Source organism: Hypanus sabinus, unplaced genomic scaffold (genome assembly GCF_030144855.1).
Source record: "Hypanus sabinus isolate sHypSab1 unplaced genomic scaffold, sHypSab1.hap1 scaffold_1219, whole genome shotgun sequence".
In the NCBI taxonomy this organism is placed as follows: domain Eukaryota; kingdom Metazoa; phylum Chordata; class Chondrichthyes; order Myliobatiformes; family Dasyatidae; genus Hypanus; species Hypanus sabinus.
The window spans coordinates 109,705-126,068 of record NW_026779280.1 but is presented as its reverse complement, the minus strand read 5'-3'; the positions used below and the strand labels follow the sequence as shown (position 1 = coordinate 126,068).

General features: G+C 55.4%; 1 protein-coding gene across 2 annotated transcripts in view; it reads right to left on the bottom strand.

The window, feature by feature from the left end:
- Positions 1–6,516: 6,516 nt before the first annotated feature.
- The window catches only part of LOC132386578 (NACHT, LRR and PYD domains-containing protein 3-like), a 34,675-nt gene continuing 24,827 nt past the window's right edge, over positions 6,517–16,364 (bottom strand). For both annotated transcript variants that reach the window (XM_059958863.1, XM_059958862.1), the window contains exons 6-7: positions 12,789–14,538; positions 6,517–7,137 (exon numbers count right to left, since the gene is read on the bottom strand). In XM_059958863.1, the coding sequence (XP_059814846.1) occupies positions 7,047–7,137; positions 12,789–14,538 (1,841 nt within the window). In that variant the 3' untranslated portion in view covers positions 6,517–7,046. The remainder of the gene's footprint in view (positions 7,138–12,788; positions 14,539–16,364) is intronic.

The window sequence follows — 16,364 nt, the reverse complement described above, 5'->3', positions numbered from 1 at the left end:
GAAAGGGCCGAGAGACCCCACAGGCGGAAGGGGGTCGGGGAGGATAGACCCCACAGGAGGAAGGGGGATGGTGAGGAGAGATCCCACAGGAGGAAGGGGGACGGGGAGTGGAGATCCCACAGGAGGAAGGGGACGGGGAGGAGATATCCCACAGGAGGAAGGGTGACGGGAAGGAGAGACCCCACAGGAGGAAGGGGGACGGGCAGGAGAGACCCCACAGGAGGAATGGTGACGGGGAGGAGAGACCCCACAGGAGGAAGGTGGACGGGGCCGAGAGATCCCACAGGGGGAAGGTGGACGGGGACGAGATCCCACAGGAGGAACGGGGACGGGGAGCAGAGATCCCACAGGAGTCAGAGGGACGGGGAGGAGAGATCCTACAGGAGTCAGGGGGACGGGGAGCAGTGACCCCACAGGAGGAAGGGGGACGGGGAGCAGAGACCCCACAGGAGGAAGGGGGACGGGGAGCAGAGATCCCACAGGAGGAAGGGGGACGGGGAGGAGAGACCACACATGAGGAAGGGGGACGGGGAGGAGAGACCCCTCAGGAGGAAGGGGGACGGGGCCGAGAGACCCCACAGGAGGAAGGGGGACGGGGTGGAGAGACCCCACAGGAGGAAGGGGGACGGGGAGGAGAGACCCCACAGGAGGAAGGGGGACGGGGAGGAGAGATCCCACAGGAGGAAGGAGGAAGGGGACGAGATCCCACAGGAGGAAGGGGGAAAGGGCCGAGAGACCCCACAGGCGGAAGGGGGTCGGGGAGGATAGACCCCACAGGAGGAAGGGGGATGGTGAGGAGAGATCCCACAGGAGGAAGGGGGACGGGGAGTGGAGATCCCACAGGAGGAAGGGGACGGGGAGGAGATATCCCACAGGAGGAAGGGTGACGGGAAGGAGAGACCCCACAGGAGGAAGGGGGACGGGCAGGAGAGACCCCACAGGAGGAATGGTGACGGGGAGGAGAGACCCCACAGGAGGAAGGGGGACGGGGAGGAGAGACCCCACAGGAGGAAGGGGGACGGGGAGGAGAGACCCCACAGGCGTAAGGGGGACGGGGTGGATAGATCCCACAGGAGGAAGGGGGACGGGGAGCTGATATCCCACAGGAGGAAGGGGGACGTGGAGGGGAGATCCCAGAGGAGGAAGGGGTCGGGGCCGAGAGACCCCACTGGAGGAAGGGGGACGGGGAGGAGAGACCCCACAGGAGGAAGGGGGACGGGGAGGAGAGACCCCACAGGAGGAAGGGGGACGGGGAGGGGAGATCCCAGAGGAGGAAGGGGGACGGGGAGGAGAGACCCCACAGGAGGAAGGGGGACGGGGAGGAGAGACCCCGCAGGAGGAAGGGGGACAGGGAGGAGAGACCCCAAAGGAGGAAGGGGGACGGGGAGGAGAGACCCCACAGGAGGAAGGGGGACGGGGCCGAGAGGCCCCACAGGAGGAAGAGGGACGGGGAGCAGAGATCCCACAGGAGGAAGGGGGACGGGGAGGGGAGACCCCACAGGAGGAAGGGGGACGGGGAGGGGAGACCCCACAGGAGGAAGGGTGACGGGGAGGATAGACCCCACAGGAGGAAGGAGGAAGGGTACGAGACCCCACAGGAGGAAGGGGGACAGGGAGGAGAGACCCCAAAGGAGGAAGGGGGACGGGGAGGAGAGACCCCACAGGAGGAAGGGGGACGGGGCCGAGAGGCCCCACAGGATGAAGAGGGACGTGGAGGAGATATCCCACAGGAGGAAGGGGGACGGGGAGGAGATATCCCACTGGAGGAAGGGGGAAGGGGACGAGATCCTACAGGAGGAAGGGGGAAGGGGACGAGATCCCACAGGAGGAAGGAGGACGGGGCCGAGAGACCCCACAGGCGGAAGGTGGTCGGGGAGGAGAGACCCCACAGGAGGAAGGGGGACGGGCAGGAGAGACCCCACAGGAGGAAGGGGGACGGGGAGGAGAGACCACACAGGAGGAAGGGGTACGGGGCCGAGAGACCCCACAGGAGGAAGGGGGACGGGGAGGAGAGATCCCACAGGAGGAAGGGGGACGGGGAGCTGATATCCCACAGGAGGAAGGGGGACGTGGAGGGGAGATCCCAGAGGAGGAAGGGGGACGGGGCCGAGAGACCCCACAGGAGGAAGGGGGACGGGGTGGAGAGACCCCACAGGAGGAAGGGGGACGGGGAGGAGAGACCCCACAGGAGGAAGGGGGACGGGGAGGAGAGATCCCACAGGAGGAAGGAGGAAGGGGACGAGATCCCACAGGAGGAAGGGGGAAAGGGCCGAGAGACCCCACAGGCGGAAGGGGGTCGGGGAGGATAGACCCCACAGGAGGAAGGGGGATGGTGAGGAGAGATCCCACAGGAGGAAGGGGGACGGGGAGTGGAGATCCCACAGGAGGAAGGGGACGGGGAGGAGATATCCCACAGGAGGAAGGGTGACGGGAAGGAGAGACCCCACAGGAGGAAGGGGGACGGGCAGGAGAGACCCCACAGGAGGAATGGTGACGGGGAGGAGAGACCCCACAGGAGGAAGGGGGACGGGGAGGAGAGACCCCACAGGCGGAAGGGGGACTGGGACGAGATCCCACAGGCGGAAGGGGGACGGGGTGGATAGATCCCACAGGAGGAAGGGGGACGGGGAGCTGATATCCCACAGGAGGAAGGGGGACGTGGAGGGGAGATCCCAGAGGAGGAAGGGGTCGGGGCCGAGAGACCCCACTGGAGGAAGGGGGACGGGGAGGAGAGACCCCACAGGAGGAAGGGGGACGGGGAGGAGAGACCCCACAGGAGGAAGGGGGACGGGGAGGGGAGATCCCAGAGGAGGAAGGGGGACGGGGAGGAGAGACCCCACAGGAGGAAGGGGGACGGGGAGGAGAGACCCCGCAGGAGGAAGGGGGACAGGGAGGAGAGACCCCAAAGGAGGAAGGGGGACGGGGAGGAGAGACCCCACAGGAGGAAGGGGGACGGGGCCGAGAGGCCCCACAGGAGGAAGAGGGACGGGGAGCAGAGATCCCACAGGAGGAAGGGGGACGGGGAGGAGAGACCACACAGGAGGAAGGGGGACGGGGAGGAGAGACCCCTCAGGAGGAAGGGGGACGGGGCCGAGAGACCCCACAGGAGGAAGGGGGACGGGGTGGAGAGACCCCACAGGAGGAAGGGGGACGGGGAGGAGAGACCCCACAGGAGGAAGGGGGACGGGGAGGAGAGATCCCACAGGAGGAAGGAGGAAGGGGACGAGATCCCACAGGAGGAAGGGGGAAAGGGCCGAGAGACCCCACAGGCGGAAGGGGGTCGGGGAGGATAGACCCCACAGGAGGAAGGGGGATGGTGAGGAGAGATCCCACAGGAGGAAGGGGGACGGGGAGTGGAGATCCCACAGGAGGAAGGGGACGGGGAGGAGATATCCCACAGGAGGAAGGGTGACGGGAAGGAGAGACCCCACAGGAGGAAGGGGGACGGGCAGGAGAGACCCCACAGGAGGAATGGTGACGGGGAGGAGAGACCCCACAGGAGGAAGGGGGACGGGGAGGAGAGACCCCACAGGCGGAAGGGGGACTGGGACGAGATCCCACAGGCGGAAGGGGGACGGGGTGGATAGATCCCACAGGAGGAAGGGGGACGGGGAGCTGATATCCCACAGGAGGAAGGGGGACGTGGAGGGGAGATCCCAGAGGAGGAAGGGGTCGGGGCCGAGAGACCCCACTGGAGGAAGGGGGACGGGGAGGAGAGACCCCACAGGAGGAAGGGGGACGGGGAGGAGAGACCCCACAGGAGGAAGGGGGACGGGGAGGGGAGATCCCAGAGGAGGAAGGGGGACGGGGAGGAGAGACCCCACAGGAGGAAGGGGGACGGGGAGGAGAGACCCCGCAGGAGGAAGGGGGACAGGGAGGAGAGACCCCAAAGGAGGAAGGGGGACGGGGAGGAGAGACCCCACAGGAGGAAGGGGGACGGGGCCGAGAGGCCCCACAGGAGGAAGAGGGACGGGGAGCAGAGATCCCACAGGAGGAAGGGGGACGGGGAGGAGAGACCACACAGGAGGAAGGGGGACGGGGAGGAGAGACCCCTCAGGAGGAAGGGGGACGGGGCCGAGAGACCCCACAGGAGGAAGGGGGACGGGGTGGAGAGACCCCACAGGAGGAAGGGGGACGGGGAGGAGAGACCCCACAGGAGGAAGGGGGACGGGGAGGAGAGATCCCACAGGAGGAAGGAGGAAGGGGACGAGATCCCACAGGAGGAAGGGGGAAAGGGCCGAGAGACCCCACAGGCGGAAGGGGGTCGGGGAGGATAGACCCCACAGGAGGAAGGGGGATGGTGAGGAGAGATCCCACAGGAGGAAGGGGGACGGGGAGTGGAGATCCCACAGGAGGAAGGGGACGGGGAGGAGATATCCCACAGGAGGAAGGGTGACGGGAAGGAGAGACCCCACAGGAGGAAGGGGGACGGGCAGGAGAGACCCCACAGGAGGAATGGTGACGGGGAGGGGAGATCCCACAGGGGTAAGGGGGACAGGGAGGGGAGATCCCACAGGGGGTAGGGGCACGGGGATCCCACAGGGGGAAGGGGGACGTGGAGGAGAGACCCCGCAGGAGGAAGGGGGACAGGGAGGAGAGACCCCAAAGGAGGAAGGGGGACGGGGAGGAGAGACCCCACAGGAGGAAGGGGGACGGGGCCGAGAGGCCCCACAGGATTAAGAGGGACGTGGAGGAGATATCCCACAGGAGGAAGGGGGACGGGGAGGAGATATCCCACTGGAGGAAGGGGGAAGGGGACGAGATCCTACAGGAGGAAGGGGGAAGGGGACGAGATCCCACAGGAGGAAGGAGGACGGGGCCGAGAGACCCCACAGGCGGAAGGGGGTCGGGGAGGAGAGACCCCACAGGAGGAAGGGGGACGGGCAGGAGAGACCCCACAGGAGGAAGGGGGACGGGGAGGAGAGACCACACAGGAGGAAGGGGTACGGGGCCGAGAGACCCCACAGGAGGAAGGGGGACGGGGAGGAGAGATCCCACAGGAGGAAGGGGGACGGGGAGCTGATATCCCACAGGAGGAAGGGGGACGTGGAGGGGAGATCCCAGAGGAGGAAGGGGGACGGGGCCGAGAGACCCCACAGGAGGAAGGGGGACGGGGTGGAGAGACCCCACAGGAGGAAGGGGGACGGGGAGGAGAGACCCCACAGGAGGAAGGGGGACGGGGAGGAGAGATCCCACAGGAGGAAGGAGGAAGGGGACGAGATCCCACAGGAGGAAGGGGGAAAGGGCCGAGAGACCCCACAGGCGGAAGGGGGTCGGGGAGGATAGACCCCACAGGAGGAAGGGGGATGGTGAGGAGAGATCCCACAGGAGGAAGGGGGACGGGGAGTGGAGATCCCACAGGAGGAAGGGGACGGGGAGGAGATATCCCACAGGAGGAAGGGTGACGGGAAGGAGAGACCCCACAGGAGGAAGGGGGACGGGCAGGAGAGACCCCACAGGAGGAATGGTGACGGGGAGGAGAGACCCCACAGGAGGAAGGGGGACGGGGAGGAGAGACCCCACAGGCGGAAGGGGGACTGGGACGAGATCCCACAGGCGGAAGGGGGACGGGGTGGATAGATCCCACAGGAGGAAGGGGGACGGGGAGCTGATATCCCACAGGAGGAAGGGGGACGTGGAGGGGAGATCCCAGAGGAGGAAGGGGTCGGGGCCGAGAGACCCCACTGGAGGAAGGGGGACGGGGAGGAGAGACCCCACAGGAGGAAGGGGGACGGGGAGGAGAGACCCCACAGGAGGAAGGGGGACGGGGAGGGGAGATCCCAGAGGAGGAAGGGGGACGGGGAGGAGAGACCCCACAGGAGGAAGGGGGACGGGGAGGAGAGACCCCACAGGAGGAAGGGTGACGGGGAGGAGAGACCCCACAGTAGGAAGGGGGACGGGGCCGAGAGACCCCACTGGAGGAAGGGGGACGGGGAGGAGAGACCCCACAGGAGGAAGGGGGACGGGGAGGAGAGACCCCACAGGAGGAAGGGGGACGGGGAGGGGAGATCCCAGAGGAGGAAGGGGGACGGGGAGGAGAGACCCCACAGGAGGAAGGGGGACGGGGAGGAGAGACCCCACAGGAGGAAAGGGGACGGGTAGGATAGATCCCACAGGAGGAAGGGGCCGAGACCCCACAGGAGGAAGGGGGAAGGGGCCGAGAGACCCCACAGGCGGAAGGGGGTCGGGGAGGAGAGACCCCACAGGAGGAAGGGGGACGGGGAGGAGAGACCCCAAAGGAGGAAGGGGGACGGGGAGGAGAGACCCCCCCAGGAGGAAGGGGTATTGGCAAGAGAGACCCCACAGGAAGAAGGGGGACGGGCAGGAGGGACCCCACAGGAGGAAGGGGGACGGGTAGGAGAGATCCCACAGGAGGAAGGGGGACGGGCAAGAGAGACCCCACAGGAGGAAGGGGGACGGGCAGGAGGGACCGCACAGGAGGAAGGGGGACTGGGAGGAGAGACCCCACAGGAGGAGGGGGGACGGGGAAGAAAGATCCCACAGAAGGAAGGGGGATGTGGAAGAAAGATCCCACAGGTAGAAGAGGAATGGGTAGCAATCTCCGAGGAGGAGGATGTGAAATGTGGAAACCATAGACAGGGTGCAGAGGAGATTTACAAGGATGTTGCCTGGATTGGGGAGCATGCCTTATGAGAACAGGTTGAGTGAACTCAGCCTTTTCTCTTGGAGTGACGGAGTATGAGAGGTGATTTGATAGAGGTGTACAAGATAATGAGAGGCATTGATCATGTAGATAGTCAGAGTCTTCTCCCCAGGGTTGAAATGGCTAGCACGAGAGGGCATAGTTTTAACAATGGGCTGCTGGAGGCGAAAACTTTAAACTCCAGGATGGCTACATGGAGCTTAGAAATATAGAGCACTATGGGTAAAACCGAGATAATTCTAAGGTAGAAAAATGTTCAGCACGGCTTTGTGGGCCGAAGGGCCTGCATTGTCCTGTATGTTTTCTGTGTGTCTACTGATCACATTCATTCTCAGTGTCAGACACCCAGTGACTGTAAACACAATCTCCCACAGTCTGGTACTTACCACAGTGTCTGTATTTTACACTCCGGGTTCCTCAGAGCCGCAGACACCAGTTTCACTCCTGAATCTCCCAGGTCATTATGCCCAAGTCTAAACACAAACAGACAGATTGATAAACAAACTGATTCAAACTGTGGGTCTGGGGGAATTTCTGTCACTCGGATATTTCAGGAAACATTAAACTGTCCAGTGAATCACTGATCGGAGTTCCCATCACTGTCACTGTCCCTCACTGCCCAGCTCCAGTGTATTTACCGAATGTCGGTAATTTCGTCTGTCGGTGTGACCCTCTAAACCCCACATATACTGTCCCATTCCCCAATGGAGAGAAAAGTGTTTCTGACCGAAATGCAGAAATGTCAATGGGACACAGCGAAATAGACCCACCCAAGCTAAAGGAATGGGGAAGAGAGATCCCACAGGAGGTAGGGGGTTGGGGAAGAGATCCCAGAGGAGGAAGGGGGATGGGGAAGAGAGCTGCCACAGGAGGAAGGGGGACGGGGGGGAAGAGATCCCAAAGGAGGAAGGGGGATGGGGAAGCGAGATCCCACAGGAGGAAGGGGGTTGGGGAAGAGATCCCACAGGAGGAAGGGGGATGGGGAAGAGAGATCCCACAGGAGGAAGGGGGTTGGGGAAGACAGACCCCACAGGAGGAAGGGGGATGGGGAAGAGAGATCCCACAGGAGGAAGAGGGATCGGGAGGAGAGATCCCACAAAAGGAAGGGGGATAGGGAAGAGAGATCTCACAGGAGGAAGGGAGATGGGGAAGAGAGATCCCACAGGAGGAAGGGGGATAGGGAAGAGAGATCCCAAAGGAAGAAGCGGGATGGGAGAGAGAGATCCCACAGGAGGAAGGGTAATGGGGAAGAGATCCCACAGGAGGAAGGGGGATGGGAGAGAGAGATACCACCAGAGGAAGGGGGATGGGGATGAGAGATCCCACAGGGTGAAAGTGGATGGGGGAGAGAAATCCCACAGAAGGAAGGGGAATGGGGAAGAGAGATCACATAGGATGATGGGGCATGGGGAAGAGAGATGAGACAGGAGGAAGTGGGTGGGGAAGTGAGATCAAACAGGAGGTTGGGGGATGAGTAGGAGAGATCCCATTGGAGGAAAGGGGATGCTGAGGAGAGATCCAACAGTTGGAAGGATGGGGGAGTGGGAACAGAGAGCCCAGAGGATGAAAGGGGGATGGGAAAGCGAGATCTCACAGGAGGATTGCTACCTGTGCCACGTGCTAGTGAGGCTAGAAATAGGAAGATAATGCAGCTAAATACATGGCTGAGGGGATGATGCATGAGGGAGGGGTTCACGTTTCTGGACAATTGGGCTTTCTTCCAGGGGAGGTGGGACCAGTTCGAATTGGACAGTTTGCACCTGAACTGGAGGGGAACTGGAGGACTAACATCCTGGCCGGTAGGTTAGCAAGTTCTGCTCCGGGGGTTTTAAACAAGGTTGCAGGGGGAGGGGAACCAGAGTGTTAGAGCAGATAGTGAGGTGGTGGAGGATAAGGGTCATGCGAGGACTGCTTCTATAGACAGATATCAATGGTTTGTATGTGATAGAAATGTTCTCAGGTGCATCTATTTCAATGCAAGGAGTATTGCAGGTAAGGCAGATGAGTTTAGATCGTGGATTGGCACGATGATATCGACATTATTGCTATTAGTAAGACTTGGTTTGCAGGAGGGTCAGGACTGGCAGCTTCATGTTCCGGGTTTCCATTGTTTCAGATGTGATAGAGGGGAGGGATGAAAGGGGGCGGAGTGGCATTACCAGTCGGGAATATCACAGCTGTGCGTAGACGGGACAGCCCGGAGGGTTCATCTACAGAGGCCATATGGGTGGAGCTGAGGAACGGGGAAGATGTGACCACACTAATAGGGTTGTATTATAGACCGCCCAGTAGTCAGAGAGAATTCGAGGAGCAAATCTGTAGAGAGGTAGCACACCAATGTAAGAAACAGAAAGTCATAATCGTAGGGGATTTTAACTTCCCACATATTGACGGGGACTCCCATTCTGGGAAAGGGTTAGATGGCGTGGAGTTTGTCAAATGTGTCAGGAAAGTTTTCTAAATCAATACATTGAGGTATCAACGAGAGAGGGTGCAGTACCTGATCTCCTATTAAGTAACCAGACAGGTCAGGTGACAGAAGTATGTGTCGGTGAACATTTTGGGTCCAGTGACCATAATGTCATTAGTTTCAAGATAATGATGGATGAGGATAGGACTGGTCCGCCAGTTAAGGTTCTGAATTGGAGAAGGGCCAATTTTGTGGAAATGAGAGAAGATCCGGGAAGAGTGGATTGGGATAAGTTGTTTTCTGGCAAGGATGTGTTCAGTAAGTGGAACGCCTTCAAGGGTGAAATTTTGAGAGTGCAGAGTTTGCATGTTCCTGCCAGGATTAAAGGCAAAGTTAACAGGCAGAGGGAACCTTGGTTTTCAAGGGATATTGGCGATCTGCTTAAGTAGGTGTTTAGCAGCTATAGGAAACAAGGAACAAATGAGGTACTTGAAGAGTATAGAAAATGTAAGCAAATACTAAAGAAGGAAATCAGGAAGGCAAAAAGAAGACATGAGGTTGCTTTGGCGGATAATGTGAAGGTAAACCCGAAGGGTTTCTACAAGTATATTAAGAGTAAAAGGATAGTAAAGGACAAAATTGGTCCCCTAGAAGTTCAGAGTGGTCGTCTCTGTGTGGAGCCTCACGAGATGGGGGAGATCTTAAACAGTTTTTTTGCGTCAGTGTTTACTCAGGAAACTGGCATAGCGGATATGGAATTAAGGGAAACAAACAGTAGTGTCATGGAACATATAGAGTTTAAAGAGGAGGAGCTGCTTGCTGCCTTACAGTGAATAAAGGTAGATTAATCCCCCGGGCCTGACGTGATATTCCCTCGGACCTTGAGAGAGACTTGTGTAGAAATTGCAGGGGCCCTGGCAGAAATATTTAAAATGTCCTCAGCCAGGGGTGTGGTGCCGGAGGATTGGAGGGTAGCTCATGTTGTTCTGTTGTTTGAAAAAGGCTCCAAAAGTACACCAGGTCATTACAGGCCAGTGAGCCTGACATCAGTAGTAGGTAAATTATTGGAAGGTGTTCTGAGAGATCGGATATACAAGGATTTGGACAGCCAAGGGCTGATAAAAGATAGTCAGCATGGCTTTGTGTGTGGTAGACCATGTTTAATGAATCCTGTAGTGTTTTTCGAGGATGTTACCAAGAATACATATGAAGGAAAGGCTGTGGATGATGTCTACATTGACTTTTGTAAGGCCGTTGACAAAGTTCCACATAAAAGGTTAGTTCAGAAGGTTCAGACACTAGGTATCCATGGAGAGGTTGTAAACTGGATTTGAATTGACTGTGTGGGAGAAGACAGAGAGTGGTAGTGGATGATTGCTTCTCAGACTGGAGGCCTGTGACTAGTGGTGTGTCTCAGGGATCTGTGCTGGGACCATTGTTGTTTGTTGTCTGTATCAATTATCTAGATGATAATGAGATAAATTGTATCAACAGGTTTGCGGATGACACTAAGATGTAGGCATTGTGGACAGCGAGGAAGGCTTTCAAAGCTTGCAGAGGGATCTGAACCAACTGGAAGAATGGGCCAGAAAATGGCAGATGGAATTTAATGCAGACAAGTGTGAGGTGTTCCATTTTGGAAGGACAAATCAAGGTACGACATACACGATAAATGGTAGGGCACTGAAGAGTGCGGAGGAACAAAGGGAGCTGGGGGTTCCGATACATAATTTCCTGAAAGTGGCATCACAGGTAGACAGGGTTGTAAAGAAGGCTTTTGGCATCCTGTCATTCATAAATCAAAGTACTGAGTATAGGAGTTGGAATATTATGGTGAGGTTGTATAAGACATTGGTGAGGCAAAATTTGGAGTATTGTGTGCAGTTCTGATCACCTAACTATAGGAAGGATATCGGTAAGTTTGAAAAAGTGCAGAGAAGATTTACTAGGATGTTGCCAGGTCTTCAGGAGTTGAGTTACAGGGAAAGATTGAACAGGTTACGACTTTATTCCTTGGAGTGCAGAAGAATGAGGGGAGATTTGATAGAGGTTTACAATATTATGAGGGTATAGACAGGGTAAATGCGAATAGGCTCTTTCCACATAGATTAGGAGAGATAAATATGAGAAGACATGGCTTCAGCGTGAAAGGGGAAAGGTTTAGGGGGAGCATTAGGAGGAAATTCACTCAGAGTGTGGTGAGAGTGTGGAACGAGCTGCCATCTGATGTGGAAAATACGGACACTCTTAAGCTTTAAGAATAAATTGGATAGATACATGGATGGGAGAGGACTGGAGGGTTATGGACTGGGAGCAGGTCAATGGAACTAGCGGAATAAGGTTTCGGTACAGACTAGAAGGACCGAATGGCTTGTTTTCTGTGCTGTAGTGTTCTATGATTTTATGATTCTATGGGGAGGAGAGTTCCCACAAGCAAAAGGGGAATGGGGATGGGGAAGAGATCCCACAGGAGGTCGGGGGATGGGGAAGGGAGATCCCACAGCCGGCATGGGAGTGTGGAAGAGAGATCCCACGGGAGGATGAGGCATGGGGAAGAGAGATCCCACAGGAGGAAGGGGGATATAGACAGAAAATAAACAGGATGAAGGGGGAAGGGGTTAAGAGATCGGCCAGGAGGAAGAGGGATGTGGAACAGAGTTCCCACAGGAGGATGTGGGATTGGGAAGAGAAATCTCACAGGAGGAAGGGGGTCGGGGAAGAGAAATTCCACAGGACAATGGGGCATGCCAAAGAGAGATCCGACAGGAAGAATTCGATGGGGGAGAGAGATCCCACAGGAGGAAAGGGTATGGGGAAGAGAATTCCAACAGCAGGAAGGGATAGGGAAGAGAAATCCATAGAAGGAAGGGGGATGGGGAAGAGCGATCTCACAGGAGCAAGGGGGATGGGGAAGAGAGATCCCACAGGAGGAAGAGGGATGGGGAGGAGAGATCCCACAAAAGGAAGGGGGATAGGGAAGAGAGATCTCACAGGAAGGGTGGTGGGGTGTGTGGACAAGACATCCCACAGGAGGATGAGGAAATGGTAATAGAGAGTCCACGGGAGGAATGGGGATGGGGGCGAGATTCCAAAGAATGGAAGGGAGATTGGGATGAGAAGTCCCACAGGAGGATTTCAAGGGTAAACGATAATCCTACAAGACGAGAGGACGCAGACATTTTTTGTACGTGTGTGTTGGGTCTGAACAGAGACCCAGAGGAGATGCGCCCTCGCTCTTTGTGTATCTGGAAGTGAGCAAAGTCACACACGGGGAAGGGCAGTGGGAGGACAATCTCACAATGGTATTTCTTTCCTTCTCACTGGGACAGTCTGCTGACGGTCTCTTGTCCCTCACCGGGAAGGGGGTGTGACTCTCTGACCCACCTGCTACAGTCAGTGTCGGTCTGGGTGTCAGTCACAGTGGGAAGGAACATTGTCAATGGACGTGTCACAGGCAGCGAGAAACACGGCCATTCCTGTGATTTACTACCATTCAACCAATGGTCGTTGTTCACTGATCTGATGAAGTCTTCAACATCCCTTCACAAGGATCCACAGAACCCTCCCGTCCTTGGGGAATTACTGACTGATCCCCTGGGCATTTGTCACAATTCTTCACAATCTGATTTACTACAAATTTACCAAAATTCCTTTACATTGAAACAACACAATGGAACAGTTTCACAGATCAGAGTGAGAGATAAATCAAGTTACCTCAACTCCTGGCACTTATGCAACCCGGGTCCCAGCCGCTGTATTCCCTCATACTGAATGTGGCAGTTCTCCAGGTCGAGCTGTTTTATTGTATCACAGAGTCCGATGACATGAGACAGGACCGCGCAGTCAATCGGGGTCAGTGTCATTCCACTGAGTGAAATCCTTTCCACAGATCCCAGTGCGGCCTGAGCCAGTCCACGATTCTGAGACTCAAACAGATAGTGCAATGTGTTCAGGAGGCTCCTTTTACCAGCTTCACTCCTTGTGTTTCCACTTCGGCGTTTAACCTCCTCCTTCACCCAGTCAATCACCCGGCAGGTTGTTTCATTGGGAAATGGACCCAGAAACTCCTCCAGACTCCGAGCTGTCATTGGGTTGGAGAGACCAGCAACAAAACGGAGAAATACCTCAAATCGCCCATCCCTCACGCAGTGGGCTTCAGTGAGGAGTTTCATGATATCTCTGCCATCTGGGATCAGGAATTGTGCGACTGCAGCTACAAACTCTTGGATGGTGAGGTGTGGGAATGTGTACACCACGCTCTGGGCAGAATCCTCTCTCTCCAAAAGCTCCATCAGGAACCCGGACAGAAACTGGGAAGGCTGCAGATTGTAGTTGATCAAATCTCCACCTGTAAACACAATCTTCTTCTCCGACACTCCTCTGAAGGCCATCTGACCAACTCTGAGTAACACATCACGGGGGTTCTCAATCTCACGGCCATGGTTTTTCAGGATGTTGTAAATATAGTAGGAGTACAGTTGGGTGATGGTCTTGGGAACTCGCTGCGGGTCCCTGACTCTTTGTGTGAAGAAGGGGCCCAGTACCAGAGCAAGGATCCAGCAGTAGGAGGGGTTGTAGCTCATGGTGTACAGGATCTCGTTCTCCTTCACGTGTTTGAAAACTGCTTCTGCCTCCGTCTGATCTTCAAAATACCTGATGAAATATTCCTTCCGTTCCTCACCAACAAATCCCAGGATTTCAGCCCAGACACTGATATCCGCCTTTTCCAATAAATGTAACGCAGTGGGGCGGGTGGTCACCAGCACTGAACACCCTGGGAGCAGCTTGCCCTGGATTAAACTGTACACAATATCAGACACCTTGCACTTGAATTCAGGATCTGTGCACTGTGATTCTGTGTCTCTCCGACCATCAACAAAGTTGATTTTGTCCTTGAATTCATCCAATCCGTCGAATATGAACAGCAGTCCCTCTGTCTGTTTCCAGATCTCTCCCAGGATATTCCCAAAGTAGGGATAATGATGCAGAATCAGTTCCTTCAGGTTTATTCTGCAGTTAATGGTGTTTAAATCCCGGAATTTGAAACTGAAGACAAACTGGAATTGTTGGTATATCTTCCCCGTGGCCCAGTCGTAAACAATCTTTTGTACCATTGTTGTTTTCCCGATCCCTGGGACTCCGGCCACTGCTGCGGACATCCCTGATTTGTTTCCAAAGAAATATCTTTGCAATTTTTGAACAAAGCTCTTCTTGAATAACTGATCAGTACGGATTTTTTCCAGCTTACCACGGAGATCTTTTTCTCTCCACTCCTCGTGGTCTCTGCCTCTTGCCAGCAGCTCATGTTCCACCAGTGTCCGATCTCGAACAGTAGAAATGACCGTGAGCTCAGCGTATCGATCAACCAGCTGGAAAACCTTCACCTTCTCCCTCATCAGGATCGTGTTCACTCTCAGTTTTTCAGTCTCTGTCCGCAGAGTCTCCTTGTGTTTCTGTTGAACATCTTATGACGGACAGAAATAGGTTGTCAATGCCTGATCTGATGAACATGGAGCTCACAACATATACTCGTTAAAGACACTGTTCAGGTGAAATCGGGTGATCAGAGATTAGAGTGTTTGAAACTGAACGACGGCCCAGAAACAGTTCTGATCTGACTCTGATCCGCTGTTAAAGGCTCCACTCTCCCCTCTGTTGGTAGTTTGCAGATTCCCCGGTGTTCCAGCGAGCAGCAAGTGCACACGTGATTCTGGAGAGGAGAGTGTTGTGTGGAGCGGGTGGTTTCACTGCTTTCACTGCTCAGCTTCTGCTGAACTGTGCAACCCTGCAGAGGGTAACAGTGGGGGAGGGGGCATTTACTTGTTCTATTGACTTTTACTTCTCTCACAATGGACCCCATGTTCTTGACACTCCTTTAGGATTAAGCTGTCTGTACTGCGCCTCAGAAAAGGAACATAATTTCTGTTTCCTTTTCCAGGCTGAGCCAGTCTCGATGTAACACACCCCGCACTGGTCTACAGTCTCTTATTCTCCGAGGAGCTGGTACATGAACCCAGGCAATTCCCCGATGATGTGCGGAAGAGCAGGAAGCTGAAGAGGATGGCAGTGGTAATGGGAAGAGAATGAGGTGGCAGAAAAATGTGTGGCAGAGCATTTGGAGCAGGGAGCAGGAATTCAGATTTCTGGATAATTGGGACCACTTCCGGGGCAGGTAGGAGCTGTACAAAAGGCACGGGTTGCATGTGAATCCGATGAGGACCAATACTCTTATGGGCAGATTTACTGGAGCTGTTGGGAGTGTTTTACCCTAAAATGGCCGGGGGACCGGAACTAGGACAATAGAGCTGTGGATGAACCAGCAGTTTCACAAGTAGATGATGGGTTTAAGATGAATGTTAGGGTGGACAAGCCAATGAATGTTTTCAAATACAGAGAGAGCAAACTGTTAAATTGTACTGCATAGACAGCATTCAAAAAGGCGCAGATGCAGGACTGAACGCCTTGTGTTTAAATGCACGGAACATTCAGAATAAGGTGGACGAACTTTTGGCGCAATTAGAGATTGGTCATTATGATGTCGTGGGCATCACTGAGTCATGGCTGAAAGAAGACCATAGCTGGGAGCTTAACGTTTAAAGATTTACGTCTTATCGAGAGGACTGGCAGGAAGGCATAGGCGTTGGTGATGTGGCTGTGCTGGTTCAAGGTGGAATCACATCTGTAGAAAGAGGTGACATAGGGTTAGAGAATGTTGAAGCTTTGTGGGTGGAGATAGGAAACTGTAAGAGTTAAAAAAAAAGCTTTATAGGGACCCTATATTGGCCTGAAAATAGCGAATGTGTGGGGTTGAGATTGCAAAGGGAGTTGGAAAAGGCGTGTGTTAAAGCCAATGACGCAGTTGTAATGAAGGACTTCAATGTGCACGGGGAATAAGAAAGTCAAACGAACGTCAGGAATCAGATTGCAAGAGAGGGAATATATTGAATTCCCACGCGATTGCGTTTCAGAGCAGCTTGTGCTTGAGACAACTCAGTGAAAGGCTGTCTTTGATTGGGTGTTGTGTAATAACCCTGATCTTATGAGGGAGCTTAATGTAAAAGAACCATTAAGAGATAGTGATCATAATATGAGTGAATTCATAATACCATTTGAGAGGGAGAAGCATAACTTACAGTATCAGTATCGCAATGGAATAAAGCGAATTACAGAGGCACGAGAGAGAAGCTTTCCCAGGTAGATTGGAGAAGGATACTAGCGGAGATGGCTGAAGCTTTTTGGAATAGGTCTCAAGTTGCAGGATGGATACGGCCCACGGAGGAAGAAGTTCTA